The 22,539-nt window shown below is 37.6% G+C and overlaps 1 protein-coding gene across 3 annotated transcripts in view; it reads left to right on the forward strand.

The window, feature by feature from the left end:
* The first annotated feature begins 774 nt into the window (after nt 1–774).
* The window catches only part of RFC3 (replication factor C subunit 3), a 39,069-nt gene continuing 17,304 nt past the window's right edge, over nt 775–22,539 (forward strand). Inside the window, exons 1-3 of one of the 3 annotated variants that reach the window (XM_087721292.1) lie at nt 775–844; nt 15,402–15,570; nt 16,307–16,336. Coding sequence is in view for 2 of the 3 variants with exons in the window: in XM_087721291.1 (XP_087577417.1) it covers nt 18,572–18,658 (87 nt within the window). In the remaining variant the exon portion in view is untranslated. Of the gene's footprint in view, nt 845–15,401; nt 15,571–16,306; nt 16,337–18,352; nt 18,659–22,539 lie in introns of those variants that run through there. The other 2 variants (XM_087721291.1, XM_087721290.1) reach the window with 2 other exon arrangements.

Here is a 22,539-nt window from a genome sequence, read left to right on the forward strand (position 1 = left end):
TTCCTCATTTTTACCCAGGAAGGATGGAAGGCTGACTCAACCTTGAGCTGTTTAGATTCAAACTCCTGGAATGAGCAGTGAGTTAGCCTGCAGTACTGCATTCTAACCACTGCACCACCACAACTCTTATCAATTTTTCAAACTTGACAACTTTAAGATGTGTGGCTTATTATATGGAATACTGACTGAAGTTGCTGACTGAAGTAGCAAAGTATATTCTATGTTAAAAAGATGCTATAAAGAAATCCTTCCCAAAATGGCCTCTCCCCACCTATCTGTGCTCAAAAAAGAAAAAAAAACAATATCAAAATTTCATAACGGATCTATTTTGATGTATTTTCTGGGGACTGATAGTATTTGAGGAATTTCTTTCTCTGTATCCTTTTCCTTTTTTATTTTCCATTCATTTATCGATCTTTTGGGAAGATGGTATTTTAAAAAGTATAAATATGCTAGGACCACAATACAGATTCCATTTTATTTCTGTCTCAAAGCAACATGAAACTAAAATTCAATAGCAAATGTGTGGGGAGAAGTGTGTTTGGTGGGGAGGGGGAGTCTGGAGCTACATAATCTTTCTTAGTGTCATCCATAACTTCCCTCTTGCTGAGGCCAAACAGATAATTCTGAGGTTCCTGCAAGCAGTACATGAATTTGTAGCAATAGATTTCCTTGATTGCCCTCAGGCTTTCTACATAACAAATAGATATAAATGATGGCAAGGTAAAAAGGCTGGGAACCTGTTTGCATTCATCAACACTGGAAACCCTTCAGAGGGAAAGCAAGTCATTTTTATGCAGCACATTTTCTACTCTGTGAAAGTGTTACTTTATATGCACAACAGGTAATTTGTATTTATAAATGTAATGGAAAAATAGATTTTTAATCAATATGGAACATTTTTCTAAAAGAGATTAATTTATATCAGTTATATAATAAGTAATTTAGAATAATATATGTAACCTGAAACATTTGTTCTGGTAGTTCTGCCTCATGAATAAAAATTGCAAAATGAAAAATAGAGTGGCGGCTATTTATATTCACTAAATAACTTGCATTTTGTTTTGGCTGATACCTGCTGTCCTTACATTCATCTTGGGGCACTTTTTGAAGACATAGAAGGGATACCTACTGGGAACGCTGTAAAACATCATGCATTTATTTAGCATTTCCAAATACTTGATTCTTAATGTATGTTTTTACAGTGGAGTCATTAATGTTGTATCAGCACTGAATTTATGGGGTAATTTGTAGCATGGGGGTACATTTGACAGCTTGCACAAAAACTTTCAGAAAGCCATTTAGAATTTGAGTTTAGAATTATAATTTGGTTCTATGTTTCATAAGAATTTATACCCAATTATTGGTTAAATTTTAAAAAAATCCAACAAATAAAGTAAGTTGTCCTCATACAAATAATAGGAATTATTTAATAACTCTTCAGATTTCAGACTTTAAAGAGAAAGAGAAGACAGTGTTAAAATATGAACACGTTCCTCTTCTGTACAGTGCAGTAATGAGATACTTCTGAAACATGGAGGGTAACAGCAAAGCCATCGCATCTAAGTAAAATGATATGTCTATAGCAGTGGTTCCCAATCTTTTTTTGCCCCACACCCTGTGACATATAATTCTTACTTTACTCAAAAAGTGAACTCTACTCACACGGAGGAAGCCTAAAAGGTTATTAACTTGGTTTAAACAAGGTTCAAATTGCCCCCATTAAAAATCAAATTGCCCCCCTGTGGGGCATGGACCTCACGTTGGAAACCACTGGTCTATGGTAAGAAATGTCTTTCAGTGGTCCATGAAAACTAATGTACTATAATGCTTAAGATATAATGGGACAGATGAGACCCAAGTTCACATTCATACACAATCCAAAAATTCAGTGAATGACTCCATACTAGTCAGTATCAGTCAATATATGTCACAGGATGGTAGCTCTGGGATAAAATTAGGGGAGTTTCTTATATATACTATTTTGAGATTTCCTAGCAAAGGTAACATACAAATACAAGAATACATATATTTGTTCAACACTCTCCCCCTGCCAAGATCAACACTATGGGCCAGACAGAAACAGGCCTGTGGACTGGATGTGGACCGCAGACCCGTAAATACCCAGGTCTGCTTTTTACCTAATTTACTTCCAACATTCTTTTGGATTAAAAAGAATCAAAAGTATAATGTTTGATTATATTGGGTTTTTTTCCCCAATCAACCAAACGCAAAAGATGAATCAAAATGCCCACTCAACTTCTGAATCTGACATATTTCAATTGAAGATGCTCAATGTAACTGAATAGAGGCTATAGAATTATATAGAGAAAAACTAAAAAGGTGAGTCTTTCAGTAATGACCAGCCTTGTCCTGGAAGAAGGCAAACTTACCGTAATATCAGTAGATCTCTGCTAATACCTGACTTTGCAGACCAAAAACATTGTGAGTTTTTGGTTAATTTCTTCCCTAGAAAAGTCTGAAAAGCTTTAAAGGCCTTCCAACCAGCAGCAAGGACCAAGATTAATGATGCCTTTATCTTGATAGTGTGTGTGTGTATATGTGTGTGTAGGGGGGGGGGCTGTATGAATATGTTGTATGATCTAATCCTCCCTCCCCCCTTTGCTTGTGTTAGTATATTTCATCCTATTTATCGTATAGCCATGTTTTTGTATGCAATGTTTAGTCTACAAATATTTCAACATACAACTCCATTAAAGGCATATCAGTAAGAAAGGGAAACAAAAAATAAGAGTTTCTACTACTTGAATTCATCTTCTAAGTTTATATATAATAAACAAACTAATGACAACATATGCTCCACTGTACCAAACTCCCTTAAAACAAAGTTTCATTCTTAAAACAAACACTGTAGAAATTGATTGCTTCGATTTCACTCTCTCCCAACATTACTTAGCATTAATTTTGCAATCATCATCTATTAGTATACTATTAGTTAATTACAAATACTATAATCAATATAGTATTTATCCTATCCACTTATTTTTAGGGATATTAAAGATCATGAATATTGGCAACTGACTTTGGGATCTATTTTTACCTTGAAAAGTAGGTTAAAATTTTAATATAAAACTAAAAGACCTTGATTATGGTTCATTCAGTCAGCCTACAATTTTGTCTTATTGAACTTTGTAACATCATTGCATTCTGACCATTCCTATTGTAAGTCTGTTTGGTTTTCGTGATAACACTAATCTTTATTTCCATCCATTTTTGCAATGTATTCACAGTCTGGAGATCTGCTGTGATTAAAGAGAGATTAAGATTAAGTTGAGTGACAAACTGCACTCTGCTTCACTGCTTTTGCTCTTTAACCTAGAAAAGTTTAACTAGATCTGATTGATCCACTGAAATGGGGTAGTTGAAAATGGCAATGAAATATGGTGTCATTACAAAGTGAAATTCTACTGATGGGATTAAGAAAAATGGTATTTAATGTAATACAGTGGAATCTTCACACTTGGAAAAAGGTATTTGCAAAACTAGAAAAGTCCAGGTACCTTGATAACATCTTACTGGTTAGAATATTTATAGATTGTCCTTACCAAAAACAGAACCTTGACCATCAAACATTTATCATTGGAACACAGGTAGCAAAGCCAATGTGCTGTTGGTAAGCTTTAGCAATAGCAATAGCAGTTAGACTTATATACCGCTTCATAGGGCTTTCAGCCCTCTCTAAGCGGTTTACAGAGTCAGCATATCGCCCCCACAATCTGGGTCCTCATTTTACCCACCTCGGAAGGATGGAAGGCTGAGTCAACCCTGAGCCGGTGAGATTTGAACCGCTGAACTGCAGATAGCAGTCAGCTGAAGTGGCCTGCAGTACTGCACTCTAGCCACTGCGCCACCTTGGCTCATTAGAAAAGGAACTGGTAGAAATATAATATAATTTCAGGATGAAGTTGTGTATTAATCTTCATTTTTTCTTTGTATTTACAATAAAGTGCACTAAAGAGAAATGCAGTTAACTGAATAAGTATTTGCTTTATGAGCCGCAGTGGCGCAGAGGTAAGACTGCAGTACTTCAGGCTACTTCTGCTGACTGACGGCTCCCTGTAATTTGGCAGATCGAATCTCGTCAGCCTCAAGGCTGGCTCAGCTTTCCATTCTTTCCATTCTTCTGATTTGGGTGAAATGAGGACCCAAATGGTTTATTAAGGTTTATTTAATTTGTATGCCACCCTATTCCCGAGAGACTCAAATTGTTGGGGGCAATATGCTGACTCTGTAAAGCGCTTAGAGAGGGCTGTAAAAGCACTGTGAAGCGGTATATAAGTCTAAGTGCTATTGTTACTATATGATTCACTTCTCCCAGATTGAGAAAGACTGAAATTGAAAGGGTACCAAATTAAGGTGACCAGATTTTCAGATTGGAAAAGAGGGACACCCTTGACCGGGGGGGGGGGGGTTGATTAAAAAAATTTTTTTTTGTCAAAAGGTCACCCCAGGACACTGAAACCAGCATAAATACGAATCTGTTGCCAAACAAAATTTTGATCACGTGACCATGAGGATGCTGCAACGGTAGCTAAGTGTGAAAAATGGTCGCAACGGTCGCTAAGTGTGAAAAATGGTCTCAATGGTCGCTAAGTGTGAAAAATGGTCATCAGTCACTTTTTTCAATGCCATTGTAACTTTGGTCACTAAATGTTTTCCCCCTCCTCGAGACTCCTCACTTCTTCCTTCATTCCTCTTGCTTATCTACCTTCACCTTTTCTGTCTTCTGCTCTTTCCCTCTCTTCCTTCCTTCCTCCCTCCTTCCATCCTCTTCTTTCCTCACTCACTCCCTTCCTCCTTTTTTCTCTTCCTTCCTCCTTCCATTCTTTATACGATATAAAATTCAATGAGGGTGAAACACACCAAATCTGGCAAAGCTGCCTTGCACCAACCTGGCCTGCCCATAGAATAGCAGCCACTTTGAGACACATAAACCTGGTCTGAACATATTGCATCACAAAGATTTGCAAAGATCACATTTGCAAAAAGGAACATTTCTTGTAGTAAATACATTTTATAAACAATTTAAAAGTAAAAATCCCCCCAAAATAATAAAAAGGTATTCTATAAATAAAAGAAATCCTTAAAAACCATTGTTAAGTATTACACCAGCAATAATTTATACTGTCACCATTTCAAACTATCATCAGAAATACGAATCCGTTGCCAAACATCAACATTTTGATCGCATAACCATGAGGATGCCACAACGGTCGCTAAGTGTGAAAATGGTCGCTAAGTGTGAAAAATGGTCATCAGTCACTTTTTTCAATGCCATTGTATCTTCCTGATTATTAAAAGTGCAAATTCACTCAGTGTCAATCATGACTCCTGAGTCCATTTCAAAGTATTGTGCATAGAAATTTTAAAAATGGCTTGTTTCAATTTATTTTGGATAGAATCTTTTTTTAAATAGTCTAAGACAATTTAAAAAAAGAATCAACACAGAATACCACTATTTTAAAAAATCATATGCACAATAAATAAAATATTATTTTAAAATACATTGAGCCTATACTCCTTACAGTAAATGACTCATCTGGAAACAAGCCAATAGCATTTTTTGTGCTTTCAAATTTACAGATGTTCCAAAATCAGCTTAAAGTCCAAATATTTAAAGACCACCCCCCTCAAAGCTATCTTACCAGAGCTTTAAATATCTTCTGGGGAGGCCCTGTAATCCCATTCATGACAAAGGTAGGGCTTTCTCAGGAGGAAGGTTTCAGCTGGTGCCCATCCTTTGGAAACCTCCTCCAGAGCAGGGAGCCCTAACCTGCTGTCCATTCAGGAAGGCTGTACAAATTATTCTGTCTTCTAGAGCCATTGGGATTTAATATGGTTTTATCACTGGATTTTCTTTTTATTGTTTTTGTGGAATTGTTACAATGATTTTATAATAATATAATTTTATTTGGCATTTTTGTTGCTGTAAACTGCTGAAAGCCCCTGATAGAATACAAATTATTTAATAATAAATTTAAAAAGCTGGATGCAAGATATGAAAACATTGCAAACTATTGTTCAAGATAATTTGAGAAAAGGGAATCATTCACCAAGAGTGCTAATAACTACTGCTAAGTTATATAGCAAATCAGATACTAAGGCCTAATGCCACAGAGGGGAGATAAATTCATAAGTTTTCAAGATTTCCTGCACTGCTTCAAACATATACACTTAATACCAATGAATCCACAGCTATTATTTGATACAAGAAGATGGGTATGGAGAACGGAAAGAAATTTAAATTAATAAAAAAGATGCCACTGAAATCATCTGTTTTAAATTATAATCCCTCTTCCTGACAGTGGATCAATAAAAAAAAGATTATGCCCAATTCAAACTGGAAAAATACATTTAGCTCAAAAAAATAAGATCATCATGGTGATGAAAGAACATGGCAAGTATCCCTAGGAATTATTTGTCTCCAGGCAAATAAGGAAATACCTGTTGCTCTGGTCTTTAATGCAATTCTTGCTTAAGGCAGAGCCCTCCCCCGAAAAAATGCTTCTGCCGGGCTGCGAGAGCCACGTGGAAGTTGTCTGCACGGCTGAAAAACAGACTGTTTGCTGGGCTGGGAGGAGGAGACAGCCCCCTGCCTTCTCCCCCTTTGGCTTTGCGGAGTTCACAGCCAGCACGGGCGGCAAGTCTGGATGGAACCACGTGGAAGTTCTCTGCGTGACCGGCAGCCGCTTTTTACTCCCGAGTAAAATTTTTACTCGGGAGTAAATTTTACTCCCGAGTAAAATTTTTACTCGGGAGTAAGTAAAATTTACATTATTTACAAAACATGATTTATTTTACTCACCACCAGTAAGCGCAGCTGCAACCCCAACAAGAAAGACAAAATAAAATGGAGACTCGCGCATGCGTCCTCAGCTAAGGAGTCCAGCCAATCAGTGAGCTGGTTGGCCAGCTCACTGATTGGCTGGAGTCCAGCCAATCAAATCAGTGAGCGGCAGGCTGGGCTGGCTTAAATTTGTAGGTAGCATAGAACAGAACGATGAACCAGCCCAGCAGCTGATGGGCGGGAGCTGCAAGCGCCAAAAAAAGTGTGCCTTTTAAAAAAGCGGGCGGGACGCGGGAAAATGCATCAAAAAGCGGGGGTGTCCCGCCAAAAGCGGGATGTCTGGTCACCTTATACCAAATTGCTGCTTCTGTATATAAACTATATCAGTGGAAGTGGAAAAAGAGCTTTTCCTTACTTGCTCATGGCACAAACATGAGCTGCGTCCTCATGAAATTACCTTTATCTCATCCTCAAACCAGTCTTAAGTTAATCTTAAGGTTTTATAGCAATGTTTGCCATTTAAGTAAATAAGCCACTGTGGTATAGTCTGACATGTTTCATTTGTTAGGTGATCTCTGTAGAATAACATCAGCCCAGTTTCTACTGGCCATTTTAAGACACACCATGACACTTCCATGACCATTCCACTTTGGTCAGCAAAAAACCCCGAAACTTTAAAACTCTTCTCCTCTACCCATCAGAACTCAGAACGTAATTTCTGCCTCAGGCCCAGTCCCTGTTGAGAATTATTAGTGGATGTTTCCCTGCTGGCTATTGAAGATAATTGCTGTCCTTAAAGTGCATGATAGCAGCTTTTTGTGGCATTGTACCTAATGGTTGAATAGAGGTCACCACTGGGGAAAATAAATTTTATTCTGGAACTGTTCTTCCTAGCTCAAGGACTAATGGATAGTACTTTTATTTGGCTATGAAAAAGATGCTGCAAGTAAGGCAGCTTTGTGTTAAAATGTTCTTTTTCTTGATTAGACATCCACAGTGATATTGTGGCTATATCCAATCTAAAGCACAGGCGAATCCCAATTCATCCAGAAATGGTTGGCAGATTTTTCTAGTAAGCTCTAAAAAGATGTTATTCAAGAACAGTGTTGATCCTTTTTATTAACAATAGCCTAACAATAGATTAAAAGATGCTACATATATCTGCATACTCTGAGATCAAGAAATCCTTTTCAAGCTCTTATATTAAAGGCTAACCATGCATTTCTCTTAGTTTCTTGTAGAGATAATTCATAGACATGCAAAGTCAGGGGCCAATGGTAAGTTTTTAAAAGTCTTTAGAAGTGGCAGCTGCACACTCTCCACCCATTGAATAGAATAGAATAGAATAGAGTAGAGTAGAATAGACTAGAATTCTTTATTGGCCAAGTGTGATTGGACACACAAGGAATTTGTCTTGGCCCATATGCTCTCAGTGTACATAAAAGAAAAGATACATTTATCAAGAATCATAAGGTACAACACTTAATGAGTCATAGGGTACAAATAAGCATTCAAATCATATTAGGAAACAATTCAAGCATAAGAATATAAGAGACTTCTATAACTGCTCCAAAGCTATTTTTCATTCTCTTTCTTCAGAATGAAATTATTCCCATAAGGGTTGCAACCTCAGTGTTTATTAAAATGGTAGGTGTAAGAGGCTGTTGTTACGAGGCAAGACATAACTGTGGCTAGGTTTACAAACTGACAAACCTGACTTGTTAAAACATTGCTAAACCACAACCACTATTGGGTAAACCAATTATCAGTGTTTGCACAATACAGTTAATTATAAACCAAGATTTGCAGATGTGGTCAGGTTTACATATCATCGTAAAGCAAAACTAAATCAAGCACATTATGGTTTGGAATATGGACAATGGAGCTTGGCGGAAGCCTGATATTTGGTAAAAAAAACAGGATAGTTTCTACTAGGATAGTAGAAATCTCAAGAAAGTAGCTGATATGTATTTATAACTCTTCTCCCTGGTAGTTTTTAAAAAATTCTGTAATGTGCAAAGTGGAGTAGAAACACAACTTTTGAAAGAAATATACTTTGTTTGTATCAAAGGAATATCCCTAAAATTTGTCCATAAAATACCATCAATGTATACACAGAAACTAAAGCAGCCCAATCTTTCGTGTTGCAGTAAAATGTATCTTCCTTCACACTGCTGTTTATTTTTACATATTCTGACAGGATCCTGGCACAAGGTAGACAAAAATGATTGGTTGTGTCTTGGGAGATCAAAGTGTAAATTCTATCAAAGAAAACAACCTATAAAAGTAGGCATCCACATACTTGGGTTGATAAATGTTACTTATTTCAAAACTAATGTTTCTGTCATTTTAAATTATAGCTTTTGGAGGCTTTATGCTACATCATTTAACATTCATGAATTACTTTCTTGCTTCATTTTCTCCTATAAACCTGTTTCCTTAGCATAAAAGTAAAGAATGTCAACGATTAAGAAATGTTTCATGTTTCTCATTTACAGCAGATTTGTAATCAGTTCTGTATGTCATCATCCCACAAGGACTATAAAGATGATAAAGAAGGGTAAATGATCAAGTCCAAACACAGTTAGCTGGTTTTGCAACAGCCAAATAAAAGAAGTTTTATCTATGCTAGATGCTTTTGGTCAGAAAGAGGAAAAAAAATATAGCAACATTTGTGTGACACTCTATACACAGAATACAGTTACATCCATTTTCTTGATGTGCAGGTTTTGGAGATGGGACTCCAGCAGCATTGATTTTTTTTTTGCACCCTTTGTCTTATTGACTGTTAAGAGTTTAGGAGGATCAATTTAAAAGAAGGAGGGCCTCTTCGCTCCCCTCTTTGTTTCTGCTTTGAGTTTCTTTGACTGGAGGACTATATGTGGTGCGTTGGCTGGGATGAGTTGTCTCATTTCATTCTATACAATTTGTTTTATTTCCAGAAGAACAGAGTCTTTTCCTTCCTTCTTTCCTTCTTTCTTCTTTCCTTTCTCCCTCCCTCCCTCCCTCAAAAATGCAGAATATAAAACTAATATTAATAACTCAGAAACCATAGAATTAGGAAAAATCAAGATTTGAAATACAGCTGATTAAAAAAAATCCATCTGAAATGCTTTATCGCCAGGTAAGCAATTATATTTTTTTCTCATTTACAGTATAAAAGAAATGCGAAGGATATATAAGAAAAGTTGAAGGGAGTACATGATAAAAAGCACAGTATATTACTTTAAAAGTGCAATATGCAGATTTTGAATTGTATCAGAAAAGGTTGGCTCATAAATAAAAAAAACTCCTCCAAGATCTGAAATGGATGCAGAAGGCATGCATCTTTACCAGATTAGGTTATAAAGGCTTTTTATTGCAAAAAGCATTCACTTCTAAGCCCACACCTCCATCATACATATATCACCCACCCAGAGGTGGGTTGCTGCCGATTTGGCCCAGTTCAGCTGAGCTGGTAGTGGAATTCAGGCTTGGGTGGCAGAACCAGCAGTGACCCAGGCCCTCTATACCCCTGAACCTGTTCCCTCACTGCTGCTTGGCCACCGCCATTTTGGATTTTGGTGACTGTGCAGAACAATTTACAATGAAGAGCGTCACTTGCATGTTGCACGTGGCTTGCGAATCGGCAGTAACACTGGCAGCAACCCACCTCTGCATTCACCCCTCTGTTGTGCAGGATAACGTGCAGAAGTGGAACTTATTTTGGACTACCAATGCAGGAAAGGCAACTTAGAATATTTGATTTATGAGAAGGGCTAGCCAGGCACATGCAATCATAAGAATCATTAGATACTGTACATACTTCTCACTTCAATAATTTAATTTACATATCCATGTAGCTGGCAAAACTAGGGAAGCTGGCAATATGGATTTAGGTTAGGTATCTTTACTGCTAATAAATAATGTGGGGTTAATGCAGAATTTTGAAAACTGCAAGAGTTTCAGCCTCAGTGAGTTAATTACTATACAATGAAGTCTCTGAGGAATTGGAGTCTCTCTCCATTGTTGGACTGAATTGCTTATTCTAAGACAAGCATTTTAACTTTCCCACAATTTCTCATACCAAATTGCCTGTTAATACTAGCTTTGAGGGGTGTGTGTGGTGTAGTTTGGGTAAGGGGTGGACATATGTAAAACTAATGAGAGCCAGAACTCTGCCTGAAGCTGACGGAGAATTTGGGGATGGGACAAGATTCTAGAAAAGAAGTAGAGTTGAAAGCAGGCTTTTCAGTACATGTCCCACACTTAACACACTGAAGTTGATTTACTGGGGATAACAATAATGGTGATGATGATGATGATGATAATTAGCAGGGAACAAGTAGGGGAATTTTACTGTCCCAGACATACACAAAATCTACTGTAAAACAAGAACAATAAGAAATACTCATGGTGGCGCAGTGTAGTGTAGGAGTGTGCTCACTGCAGTCAGCAATATTTGAGCTAGGTCTTATATAGTCATTGCCTATTTATTAATACACAGTATATTTTATACATCTTTAAAAGCATGTACACTTTAAATAATATCGCTTATTTAAAATTACACATAGAAATGCTTGATGGATATAAATGTACTAAACACTCTACTTGTGCCCTACTCAAGTTTTTAATTAGTGGTTATTTTCCTTAAGCCTCTGGCAGTTTTTGCCTAAATTTTGTGCAGCATGCATGATAAATGTATAATCAAAGTGCTGCAGAACTAATTTTCTATTGAGTTAGGACAATTACATCACAATGCTTGGATATATTATGTAGTTTTTAAGCAAAATGTAATCATATTAATAAAAACAATCTATATAGCATGAAAGCAACTGGATTGTGTATATTTAATGAAGATCAGATAATGTTACTGCTATTATATTAAGATACTTGGAATCAGGCACTGAAGCAGAGCAAGGAGAACTATGCCATCTTGTGGCTAGATAATTTCTATCAATAATTGCAAAGAATTGGGAAGAAAAACACCAAACAATATAATCTTATGTGTACAGTCTCATAGCATTGGCAGCACTTATTCCTGGCAATTTGCATAGGATTTACATCATGTGGAGTCCTCAGTGCTCTCTAAGCTGTTTTCTTGTAGATGTTTCATTATCTGACTAGGTAATATCCTCAGTACTAGTGAATGGTTTGCGGGCTATTTACATTGTTTGTGTCTCAGTGTTGATAGTGCAGTGATTTTCTTTTTGGGAAGTTCATTGAATAAGATATTTTCTGCTTGTTTGTTTGCCTGGTGTTAATCTCTGCTTATTGGGTGTTGAAGTGGATGTGTTCTCAATGGTCTATAAATATGGTTTATTTTTATGTGTCCATTAATGGCCGATTTGGCACAATACCAACCTTCTACCAATTCCCTAGCACTTTGGAATTTAGCTTCTTCTAGATTGCCCAATTTCCCAGTTGAATCTATAGTTGACTCTGGCTATGTGTGGTGAGATTAAATCACTTTTATCATGTCTTCTGACTGCTAGTTGGTGTCCTTGGATGTGTTCTGCTAGTTTTCTGCCTTTCTGCCCTACATAGTAGAGGTTACATTCCTCACTTTAAGTTGTATATAACTCCTTCTTAGGCTACTGTGTCTTTTGGTTTACGTAGGATGTTTTGAAGGTGCATTGGTTGGTTTGTGTGCTATGTGATGCTGTGTGGTTGAAATAGGCTGTTTGTTGCTCCTGAGATGTTTCTGATGAAGAGCAGTGCTATTCTTTTCATAGCTGTATTGGTTGTGCTATAGTAGGATGAGAGAGTCAAGCATTTTTTGACAAAGTTGTGTTGCTATCCATTTTGTTAGACAGTGTTGTATAAGCAGTCGGTTTTTATTCTTTTTTCTTTTGGTATCCTGAGTTGCTGCAGTGCTCATCTGAACATTGTTTTTAAACAACACCTTTTGTGGGAGGTTTGGTATTGGAACTCTTGGTTATTGCAATTTGTTTTTCAACAGGCTTGCATTTCTAATTTGCCGCATAGTCCTTAGTTGATTTATTTTTTATTTATTTATTTTATTTTGTCAAGAATAAATTAGATAACAGATATAAGTATAGACATGATTCTGAATACATGAAATGAATACGAATACAGGGGAATATTAGGACAAGGACAATAGGCATGCTGGTGCGCTTATGCATGCCCCTTAAAGACCTGTTAGGAATGGGGTGAGGTAGACAGTCTAAGGTTAAAGTTTTGGTGGTTTGGAGAAGAAACCACAGTGTCAGGTAGTGAATTCCATATTCAGGAAGGGTAGTGTGTTATTTTATTCTTTATTGTCCCATTCAGACAAATCAGCCATCAATAGACACATAGTAATAAACCTTAGTTACACACTATTCAAAACACACACTAAAAAAGCTAAAAGGGAAACATACAAGACCAGAATACAACATCTCCAGCATGCAACATTCAGATAAGCAGGGATTAACACTAAGCAAACAATCAAGCAGAAAACAATACCATAATGAAAGAAATATCAAGGAAAAAAACCATAGTCCACAACAACACTGGCGGGGTAGTATTTGTGTGTGTGTGTGTGTTACATACATTGTAACATCTAACTATTGATTCATAAAGCCTGTTGGAATTTCTCTTTTAATTATAATAATGGGTAAATTGGATAATTTTGCCTGTTCGTTTCTCCAGGCAGTGACAGGTGTCCCAGAGAATTAGGATTTTCTACATTTGGTTCTATTTGGCAAAATAGTTCAATAGAGAATTATAACATTTTTATTATATGAGTTTATTTACAAATATAAGTTAAGTAGAGATTTTTCCATTAGGTAAAATAAACCATTAGTTCACTATTCGTGTTTATTATTCAAACAAACATTTATTTAATTGCCCATTAGTAGTTGTTTGCAATTTCTTTTTCCTTTTAATTTCAGTATGCCTTTACAATGAATTTTGGCAACCACTCTGCAATTGTAAATGAATTCAATTCAGTGCAGTTCTCTATTTTTTCCTAAGATTAATGCATACCATTATGTGTAAAGCCGTCAACAAATGTCAACAAATTTAAAGTTCAGAATGTATGTTACAATTCCTTCTCTTATATTCCTTTTATGCAACTCCTCCAATTGCAATATAAATAATGAACTATTCTTATTACTGGAACATCTAACAAATCTGAAAGGAACAATTGGCATAGAATTATTTTTCTCTTAACACAAATCTGTAGGCATGAATTCATGTTTTCAATACATTTGAACAGCCCACTTCAATGTATACTATGATTATTAATATCGCCATTATGATCCCACTTTTGAGTTTGAAATTGGTCCTAGAATCTTCGAACCACAGTTATCTATATTTAACTCCAGTCTTATTTAGGTACCAAGTAAGAATATGAGAAGGGAAGCACTGGTTCAGTGGCTAAGACGTTGAGCTTGTTGCTCAGAAAGGTCAGCAGTTCGGCGGTTTGAATCCCTAGTGCCACGTAATGGAGTGAGCTCCCGTTACTTGTCCCAGCTTCTGCTAACCTAGCAGTTCGAAATCATGTAAAAATGCAAATAGAAAAATAGGGAGTGCCCTGGTGGAAGGCAACAGTGCTCTGTGAACCTTTGGCGTTTAGTCATGCTGGCCACATGACCAGAGATGTCTTCAGACAGTGCTGGCTCTTCAACTTTGAAACGCAGATGAGCACTACCCCCTAGAGTTGGGAATGATGAGCACGTATGTACAAGGAGAACCTTTACCTTAAGCATATGATATGCTTTCAAATGGTTTCAGTAATCAGCAGGATACTTCTTATGATTTATACTAAGGAAGATACTGAAAAGGTTAAACTTTATAGTAATTGAGAATTCACAATGGAGTTGAGCCTTATAATATATAATAATAATTAATTTAGTTAATGAAATATATCAAGAGTTGCTTCTTCATAATCAAGCCCAAGTTCTTCTGAGTCTTCTCAACTTTTTTCTCAGTAGGTAGATAAGAAACATCTGGGATTATATTCCCATAAATTGAAATCCTGAAAGCTGTGACAGATAACCACTGCCATTTGTTTATTCTGATGTGGTGAAAAGAAATAAAAACATTTACAAATGAAGAAAATATACTAAAGGCAGGCGTAAGCAGACCACAGGACCCCTTTGGAGATTTTGTTACAATTCCACTGCACTACCAACCTTTTTTTCAACAACACTGTAACTTTGAAAAGTTAGTTCCTATGAATAGACACAAGAATTATCTGTAATTTTATTGAGTAATGTAATCTAAACCAAATCTACTGTAAATTCTACTGATATTTTTGATATTAATTCTGCTTTCCATTGTCTAGGCAAACATACTGTAGTTTTCATAGGACAACCTTTCTAGCTAACCAATTCATGCTCCATGGAAGAGTTATTTACTCTACAGTTTAACCCTTCGTCTTCATTTCATTAGCAAACAAGAATAGATGTTTGGCTCATGGCTGTTAAAGAACAACTGCTGCCTTCCTTGGCCAGAAGTTGAAAACCTGACATATTAAAACATAGACCTGTCTCATGGAGTCAATGTCTCTCTTTTTTATTGTCTCCCTCATTGAGATGACATCAGTTTGACAGCAGTGTAACCATATGTCAATTATAAAAGCATATTTTTTTTCTTTTGTAATTAGGAACCTTGAAGCTATGCAACCATCAGGACCTGAGGGAAAAGGCACTCCGAACTGAACTGACAGCTGACTGAGACCAAACTAGCAAGAAAGACCAATATTACTCATACATTTTTCACAAAAATATCTTTTACATGAAATGCATTAAGACACAAGACAGAAGTGCTGAGAAGTGAGAATTAAACATGTTATGAACATATAGTTTGCTCCAGTGACATAAATATAGTCTAGGCAAGAGTAGCAGTCCCCTGATACCACAATTTTGGCTTGTGGTCTGCTGCAGGGCCTATGTACACTCACAAAATTACTTGGCAGTTGCTTATTGCAGTGTCGTGAACAGAAGTAGATGGAAAGTGGGAACAGACTTCAGGAAAGAGCAGTAGCTAGCCTTGGAGTATACAGATTAGGACAACTGTTAGACGGAAGCAGAGATACATAAAATTATATCCTTTACTTCCATCTAGTGGTTATCCAATTTTTTTCAACCCAGATCTTGTAGCTCCATACAGGTATCGCTTACCAGTACTAGGGAAGTGCCCTGAGATGCCACTGCTGCCTTCTCTTCAGAAGATCAGACTGTGTGAACAAAAGGTCTACTTTGAACATAGCCAATTAATTCTCCAATAAAGATGAGAGTCCTCTCTCAGAGATCTTTACTTGACTGCCAGAGAGCATTACTTATGCCTTTTACTGATTCATGAGGCATTAATTTTGCATTCGGCCTTTCTCTATAGTTCAAGAGAACATTGTTATATTTGGAGTTAACATGGCGTTTTAAAATGCAAACTGTATACTTTAATCTTTTCACCATATTCCCCAGGTCTTAGTCTGCTCATCCAAATAAGCTACAGTATGTGTTAACATTTTCTGTATAGACATTCTGATTGTCTTTTTTCCCCGTCCTCTAGAAATATCTTTGGCTTCTATCCTCTGTTCCAGTAGGTAAAATGCACTATTTGGCACTGTAGAGAAAGAGCTTATTACAGCAACTATGTTGGACCAAGAAAATCCAGACAATAATTGGAAAACAGCAACTATTTCATTTTCTACACTTGTTTTGCTATTATATGGATTTTTGCATCTTATATCTAATACTACTATTCTAAAAGAAGTTTCAGTTGACTAATATCATTATCTTTAAATATACAGTATTTACATTTTAATAGTACCCCAAATATTTTAGAGCTACTGAATAATTATGCAGTTATTTAAGATGCAATAGCTATATCCCTTTCCCATCTGCTATGCAAATAAAGGTAATCAACTGTGCTATGCAACTTGATAATAATGTCCCTTACTCTTCATTTTAACCATTTTCATGTGCTTTAGACTTGCAATAATTAAATCAGCCAAAAAATATGCCCTTAATAATGAGAACTGACCCTGCTAATTAAGCAAATATTAAACATTATAGACTTTTCATTGAGACAATAAGATTTAGTTTTAAATAAATAGGGATGGGAAGCTTATGGATCTTTGTGTATGAAGAATAAAGGTAAAGGTTTCCCCTATCTAGTCACATCTGACTCTAGGGGGTGGTGCCCATGTCCATTTCTTAGCCAAGGTAACCAGTGTTGGTCAAAAATATTTCCGTGGTCATGTATCTAGCATGACTTATACCCTGAAGTGCACAAAACATTGTTACTTTCCCACCAAAATGGTACCTATTTATCTACTTGCATTTGCACGCTTTTGAACTGCTAAGTGGGCTTACTGAATAAATATAACTAGTTGCTAATAAGACATCTCCTAAGTAATATGCTTTGTTAGGCTAAGTGGTTTTTCCTCCCTAAGAAGAATATATCAAATAGCAACTGGTTTCATTTTAAAAAGTCACATAACAACCTTTATCAATGGTTCAGGGCAATTCACAAAAGCAAAATAAAAATAAAATAATGAAACTGATTTAAAGTCTGCAGTCCTAATGATGAATTTATAACCTAAATATAGTATATTGACAACTGCCTAAGTATATTAGTATTAATAATAAATGAAGAGATTTCAGCATTGTCTTAGAAGACGTAGGTGACGAAGAAGATGCACTAAAATAAAAGAAAGGAAGGCATCCCAATTTTCAGTAGAAAATATATATTTGACTTGATGCGCTTTCAAAAATGTATTTGGAATATGTTCCTCCATCTGGCCATAGACACTAAGAATTTCAATGCAGTCTAAATTGCTTTATCCTTTCTTTGCCAGTTCAACTGATTTCCATGCTAGCTGTGAAAGTGAGGAAGCAGCATTCACATATAGGCTGTGTTTTCAAGGCATACATATATCCACTTGACTTACCCATGGTTTACTCAGACTAATTTGCTGGATTCACATGACACACCAAACAAAGCAATAGCAATAGCAGTTAGACTTATATACCACTTCATAGGGCTTTCAGCCCTCTCTAAGCGGTTTACAGAGTCAGCATATTGCCCCCACAGTCTGGGTCCTCATTTCACCCACCTCGGAAGGATGGAAGGCTGAGTCAACCTTGAGCCGGTGAGATTTGAACCGCTGAACTGCAGATAACAGTCAGCTGAAGTGGCCTGCAGTATTGCACCCTAACCACTGTGCCACCTCGGCTCTCAAAGCTACAGCAATATAAGCAATTGCACACAAGTTGGATTCTCATTAGTGGTACATAATATACAATCGGGTAGTTCACACAAACTATCATGATGTACAAATTATATTCAGTAGTGTCAATAGGACACGCAAAATCCAAATCAAAGAAAAGAACACTATATCCTAGAATGGCTGGATTTGCAAAATTTGCAGTATAAAATAATAAAACCCGGAGTTTGGTTTCTGGAATTCCTTATGGAGAAATTCCTAATATCGCAGGAATCCACCACCACACTTTTTTCTGTGCCCTGCACATGCAATGCAGTTATTCGCCAACCTTCGATTCCAACAGCGGCAGTTTGCGTTTTTTTTTTCCTCCCATCCCAGCCACCGTACTAAAACAACAACAACAGCCGAAGCTGACATGAGGCCGGAAAGCAATGAGCGCCGGCGAACCGAGGCGAAAGCTCAATTAGAACGCATGCGCCGTTACGCCATTCCGGTGCTGGGATCCCCGTACTGGGCGGGAATTCTGGAGATCTTGGGGTGGTAGCGCGCGGTTTTTCAATCCCCTTGTTTTTAATCCGTTAGGTTTTGGTCGGCGGATCGCAGCCATGAGCCTCTGGGTGGACAAATACCGCCCGACCTTGCTCTGCAAAGTAGATTATCACCGAGAGCAAGCGGCGCAGCTTCGCAATCTGGTGAGAGGCGGAGGTGTTTGGACTCTTTTCCTACTTTGGGGGCGGGGGGGGGGAGGAAGAGGAGAAATAAGGTCTCGTTGCATTTTATGCATCCTCGGGTGCATTTCTTTTTGCTCCTTCTTCCTCTTCAAACTTGCTTTAGCGACCATTGTACTTTTTTGCTGCCTATTTCTTAGCAGTTGGAAGACCATTTATTCTCGGGGGCCACTTTTCAGTGGAAAACGGCGTTTTCGAAGCCACGAAGTGGTACTTACAAGGTCTATCTCTAATCAGAACATGCATTAACATCGTGTTTGTTACGTGTTTAGACAGAAACCCCCATGGTCATCCTGTAGGGGAAAAAAGTCAAAGGGAATTCAACGCTTTTGGGCCGCCTGGATCTTTCAGTGGCTTTGCATAGTCAGCCACGGTTGTCCATCTGGACAGGCTGTCAGAATTGGCACATGGCGAACCTGGACTGCAATGGAGTCCATTCCTACTGGGATGGCCATTTACATTCTGTTGGATTAGCCTGCTTTGGGGACATAGCAATAGCAATAGCAGTAGACTTATATACCGCTTCATAGGCCTTTCAGGCCTCTCTAAGCGGTTTACAGAGAGTCAGCATATTGCCCCCAACAATCTGGGTCCTCATTTTACCCACCTCGGAAGGATGGAAGGCTGAGTCAACCCTGAGCCGGTGAGATTTGAACCGCTGACCTGCTGATCTAGCAGTAGCCTGCAGTGCTGCTTTTAACCACTGCGCCACCTTGGCTCTTATCTGGACATCCAGATAAGGATCCCTTTGGGGCTCCATTTTAGACTTTATGCTCTTTTAACATTGACATAGAGCCGGTGAGAAAGGTTGACTCAGCCTTCCATTCTTCCGAGCTGGGTAAATGAGGACCCAGATTGTTGGGAGCAAAATGCTGACTCTAAACAGCTTAGAACAGGGCTTGCCAACCTTTCAGACCTCAGGGGCCACTAAGTTCATAATTTTAAATCCAACGGACCACTAATATGAATTTTTTTTAAAAAGATAAATAGTATTTAGTGCAATATAAAAAATACAAATATTTTTTTCTGAGGACCACCAAATTTTTTTCGTGGACCACCAGTGGTCTGCAGACCACCAATTGGTGACTGCTGGCTTAGAGAGGGCTGTAAAGCACTGTGAAGCGGTATATAAATCTAAGTGCTATTGCTAATCTGGGGATGTGGGCTTAAGTGCCATCATTATGCAGGTGATACACAGCTCCACTTCTCCTTTTCATCTAACACAAAATGAGATGGTAACAGTTCTGAAACAGTACTTGGGCAGACTTGGACCGGATGATGACCAGTAAGTCAAGCCTCAATCCAGACACGATGGATGTATTGTTTGTAGATAGTTCATCTGAGTGGGGTTTGTGTATCTTGTAAAGGAGCAAGTTCATAATTGGAGAATGTGGCTAGTTCTATTGCTGTCACTGGTAAAAGGCACTCTGTACCTCCAAGGCTACCTGAGTCTAGTGATTTTACCTGATCAGAAACAATCTTTCAATAGTTATGCTCTGGAAATTTCCTGGGTGGATTATTGCAGTGTATTGTACACGGGGCTGCCTTTGGAATAAAAAATCTAGGACCTTAACAGAAAAACAGGATTTGAAGGGATCTTGGAGATCTTCTAGTCCAAGCTAGAGCCGAGGTGGCGCAATGGTTAGGGTGCAGTACTGCAGGCCACTTCAGCTGACTATCTGCAGTTCAGCGGTTCAAATCTCACCGGCTCAAGGTTGACTCAGCCTTCCATCCTTCTGAGGTGGGTGAAATGAGGACCCAGACTGTGGGGGCGATATGCTGACTCTGTAAACCGCTTAGGGAGGGCTGAAAGCCCTATGAAGCAGTATATAAGTCTAACTGCTATTGCTATTGCCCCTGACCAAACAGGATGCCATATATCATTCTGGACAAATGGCTGTGCAAGCTCTTCTTACAAACATCCAGAAATTGGTGCTCCATTGATGAAGCATCAATAACTTCTGGGAGAAAATCATTCCACTGATTAATTTCACTTTCAGGAAATTTCTCCTTCATTCTAGTGGTATGTCTTTTTGATAAGTTTCCATCCATTACTTCTTGTGTTGCCCTCTGGTGCTTTGGAGAATACATTGTCCTCCTCTCCTTTGTGGCAGTCTCTCAAATATTGGAGATATGCTTCAATACTATGTTACCTCTAGTCCTTTTTTTCGCTATACTAGACCAGTGATGGCGAACCCTTTCGGCATTGAGTGCCCAAACTGGAACGCGCGCATGTACGCTGGAAACCCAAAGACCAGTTGGCTGGTGCGCATGTGCTGGTCATGCTGGTTTCTGGTGAGCTGGCATGCATGCGCACACCGGAAACCAGAAGATCAGCTGATGACGGCACACGTGCCCACAGAGAGGGCTCTGTGTGTCACTTCTGGCACGCGTGCCATAGGTTTGCCATTGTGGGACTAGACATACCCAGTTCCTGCAACTGTTCATCATATGTTTTAGTCTCTAACCCCCTCATCTAAATTGTTTATGAAGTTTTTGAAGAGTACTGGGCCTAAGACAACACTGCATACTTTTGTCCATGTAGACATAGTTCTATTAAGAGTTACATGTTGAGGTAAAAATAATTCCATAAAAACAAGTTCAAATCCAATATGCCAATATCCAAACATACTAAAACTGTCCATATTCAAATATCGCCCCTCCCCAAAACTCACAATTAGCAATAGAATTCATTGTACATCAGCTCAACACAGCTGTTGTAAGAGCTCTACACCCTTGAGTAAATAATAAGACTATATTATTTTTGTTGATTCCAAATCTGTATCAAAGCTTGACATGTTCAGTATTATACTCCAACAGTGGCCAGGATCTTGATCATTGAGAGGGGTTTTTTCAGGAGTTTTACAAGATAAATGGGTACCAAAATCATCTGCATGCATTTCTTAAATATTTATCTTAAAATCCCCAAGCTTGCCAAAATTTCAATGCCTTTTTTTTAATTCACCCAATTTGGAGCCTCAAAGAGATGTTGAGGATCCCAGGGCTGTGCTTAATAGTACTGATGAATGGTCCAGCATTTATATTCTTAAGTATCCCAGCTATGTTAATCATCTAGTGATTATTAATAACATTTCAGTTCCACTGCAGAGAGCATGGCTTGTGGATATATTTAGACCCACGTCATTACCCATTAGAAATAAAATGCTAGATCAATGCAGTATTAATGTTTAATCCCCATATGCTTATTTCCCATTGGAATGTAAAAACTGAACTCTTATTTTGAACTATGGCCAATATGGTTAAATGATGAACTAGTTGAAGATGGGGATTTGCTTTACTTTATAGTTCAGATTTTGAACGTTCTGTAACATAAATCTCACAGTTTGGATTTTGAAAGTGCTCTTTATGTTTTAATCTCAGCAAGACATAAAATATTTTCTTAAAAGGTTTCTTTATGAACGTTTATACCATACTTAAGTTCTCCTTTAAATTAGAAAGTATAAGTTTCTTGGATTGTAAGATATACATTTTTGGCAGGCTTAAGTTACAGCATCTCTTTTTGTAGCAATTATTCACTACAGTTTGCCATTTCTTCCTCTCAGACTTGATCCTTTTGATGTAGATGGTATTTCAAATCTTATTTATGGAGATGTAATACATCCCAGGATAACTGTTTTATGCCTGACTTGATGCCTCTATACAAGGTTGTGTCGTGCCAAAGATGATGAAATACAAACACATTTTATACTTCCAGAATAAAATTTGAAAGTGCTTTGTTGCAAAGCTTGGAAAGAATTGAAACTGCTTATGAATGAAAATAGTCCATTTTAAACAAAACTCATCCTTGCCCTTTATGATCTAAGACAGATCACAATGTAAGATCT

The sequence above is a fragment of the Thamnophis sirtalis genome, unplaced genomic scaffold (genome assembly GCF_051295495.1).
Source record: "Thamnophis sirtalis isolate CommonGarterSnake01/CBP01778 unplaced genomic scaffold, rThaSir2_p1.2 scaffold_8, whole genome shotgun sequence".
Taxonomy (NCBI): Eukaryota; Metazoa; Chordata; class Lepidosauria; order Squamata; family Natricidae; genus Thamnophis; species Thamnophis sirtalis.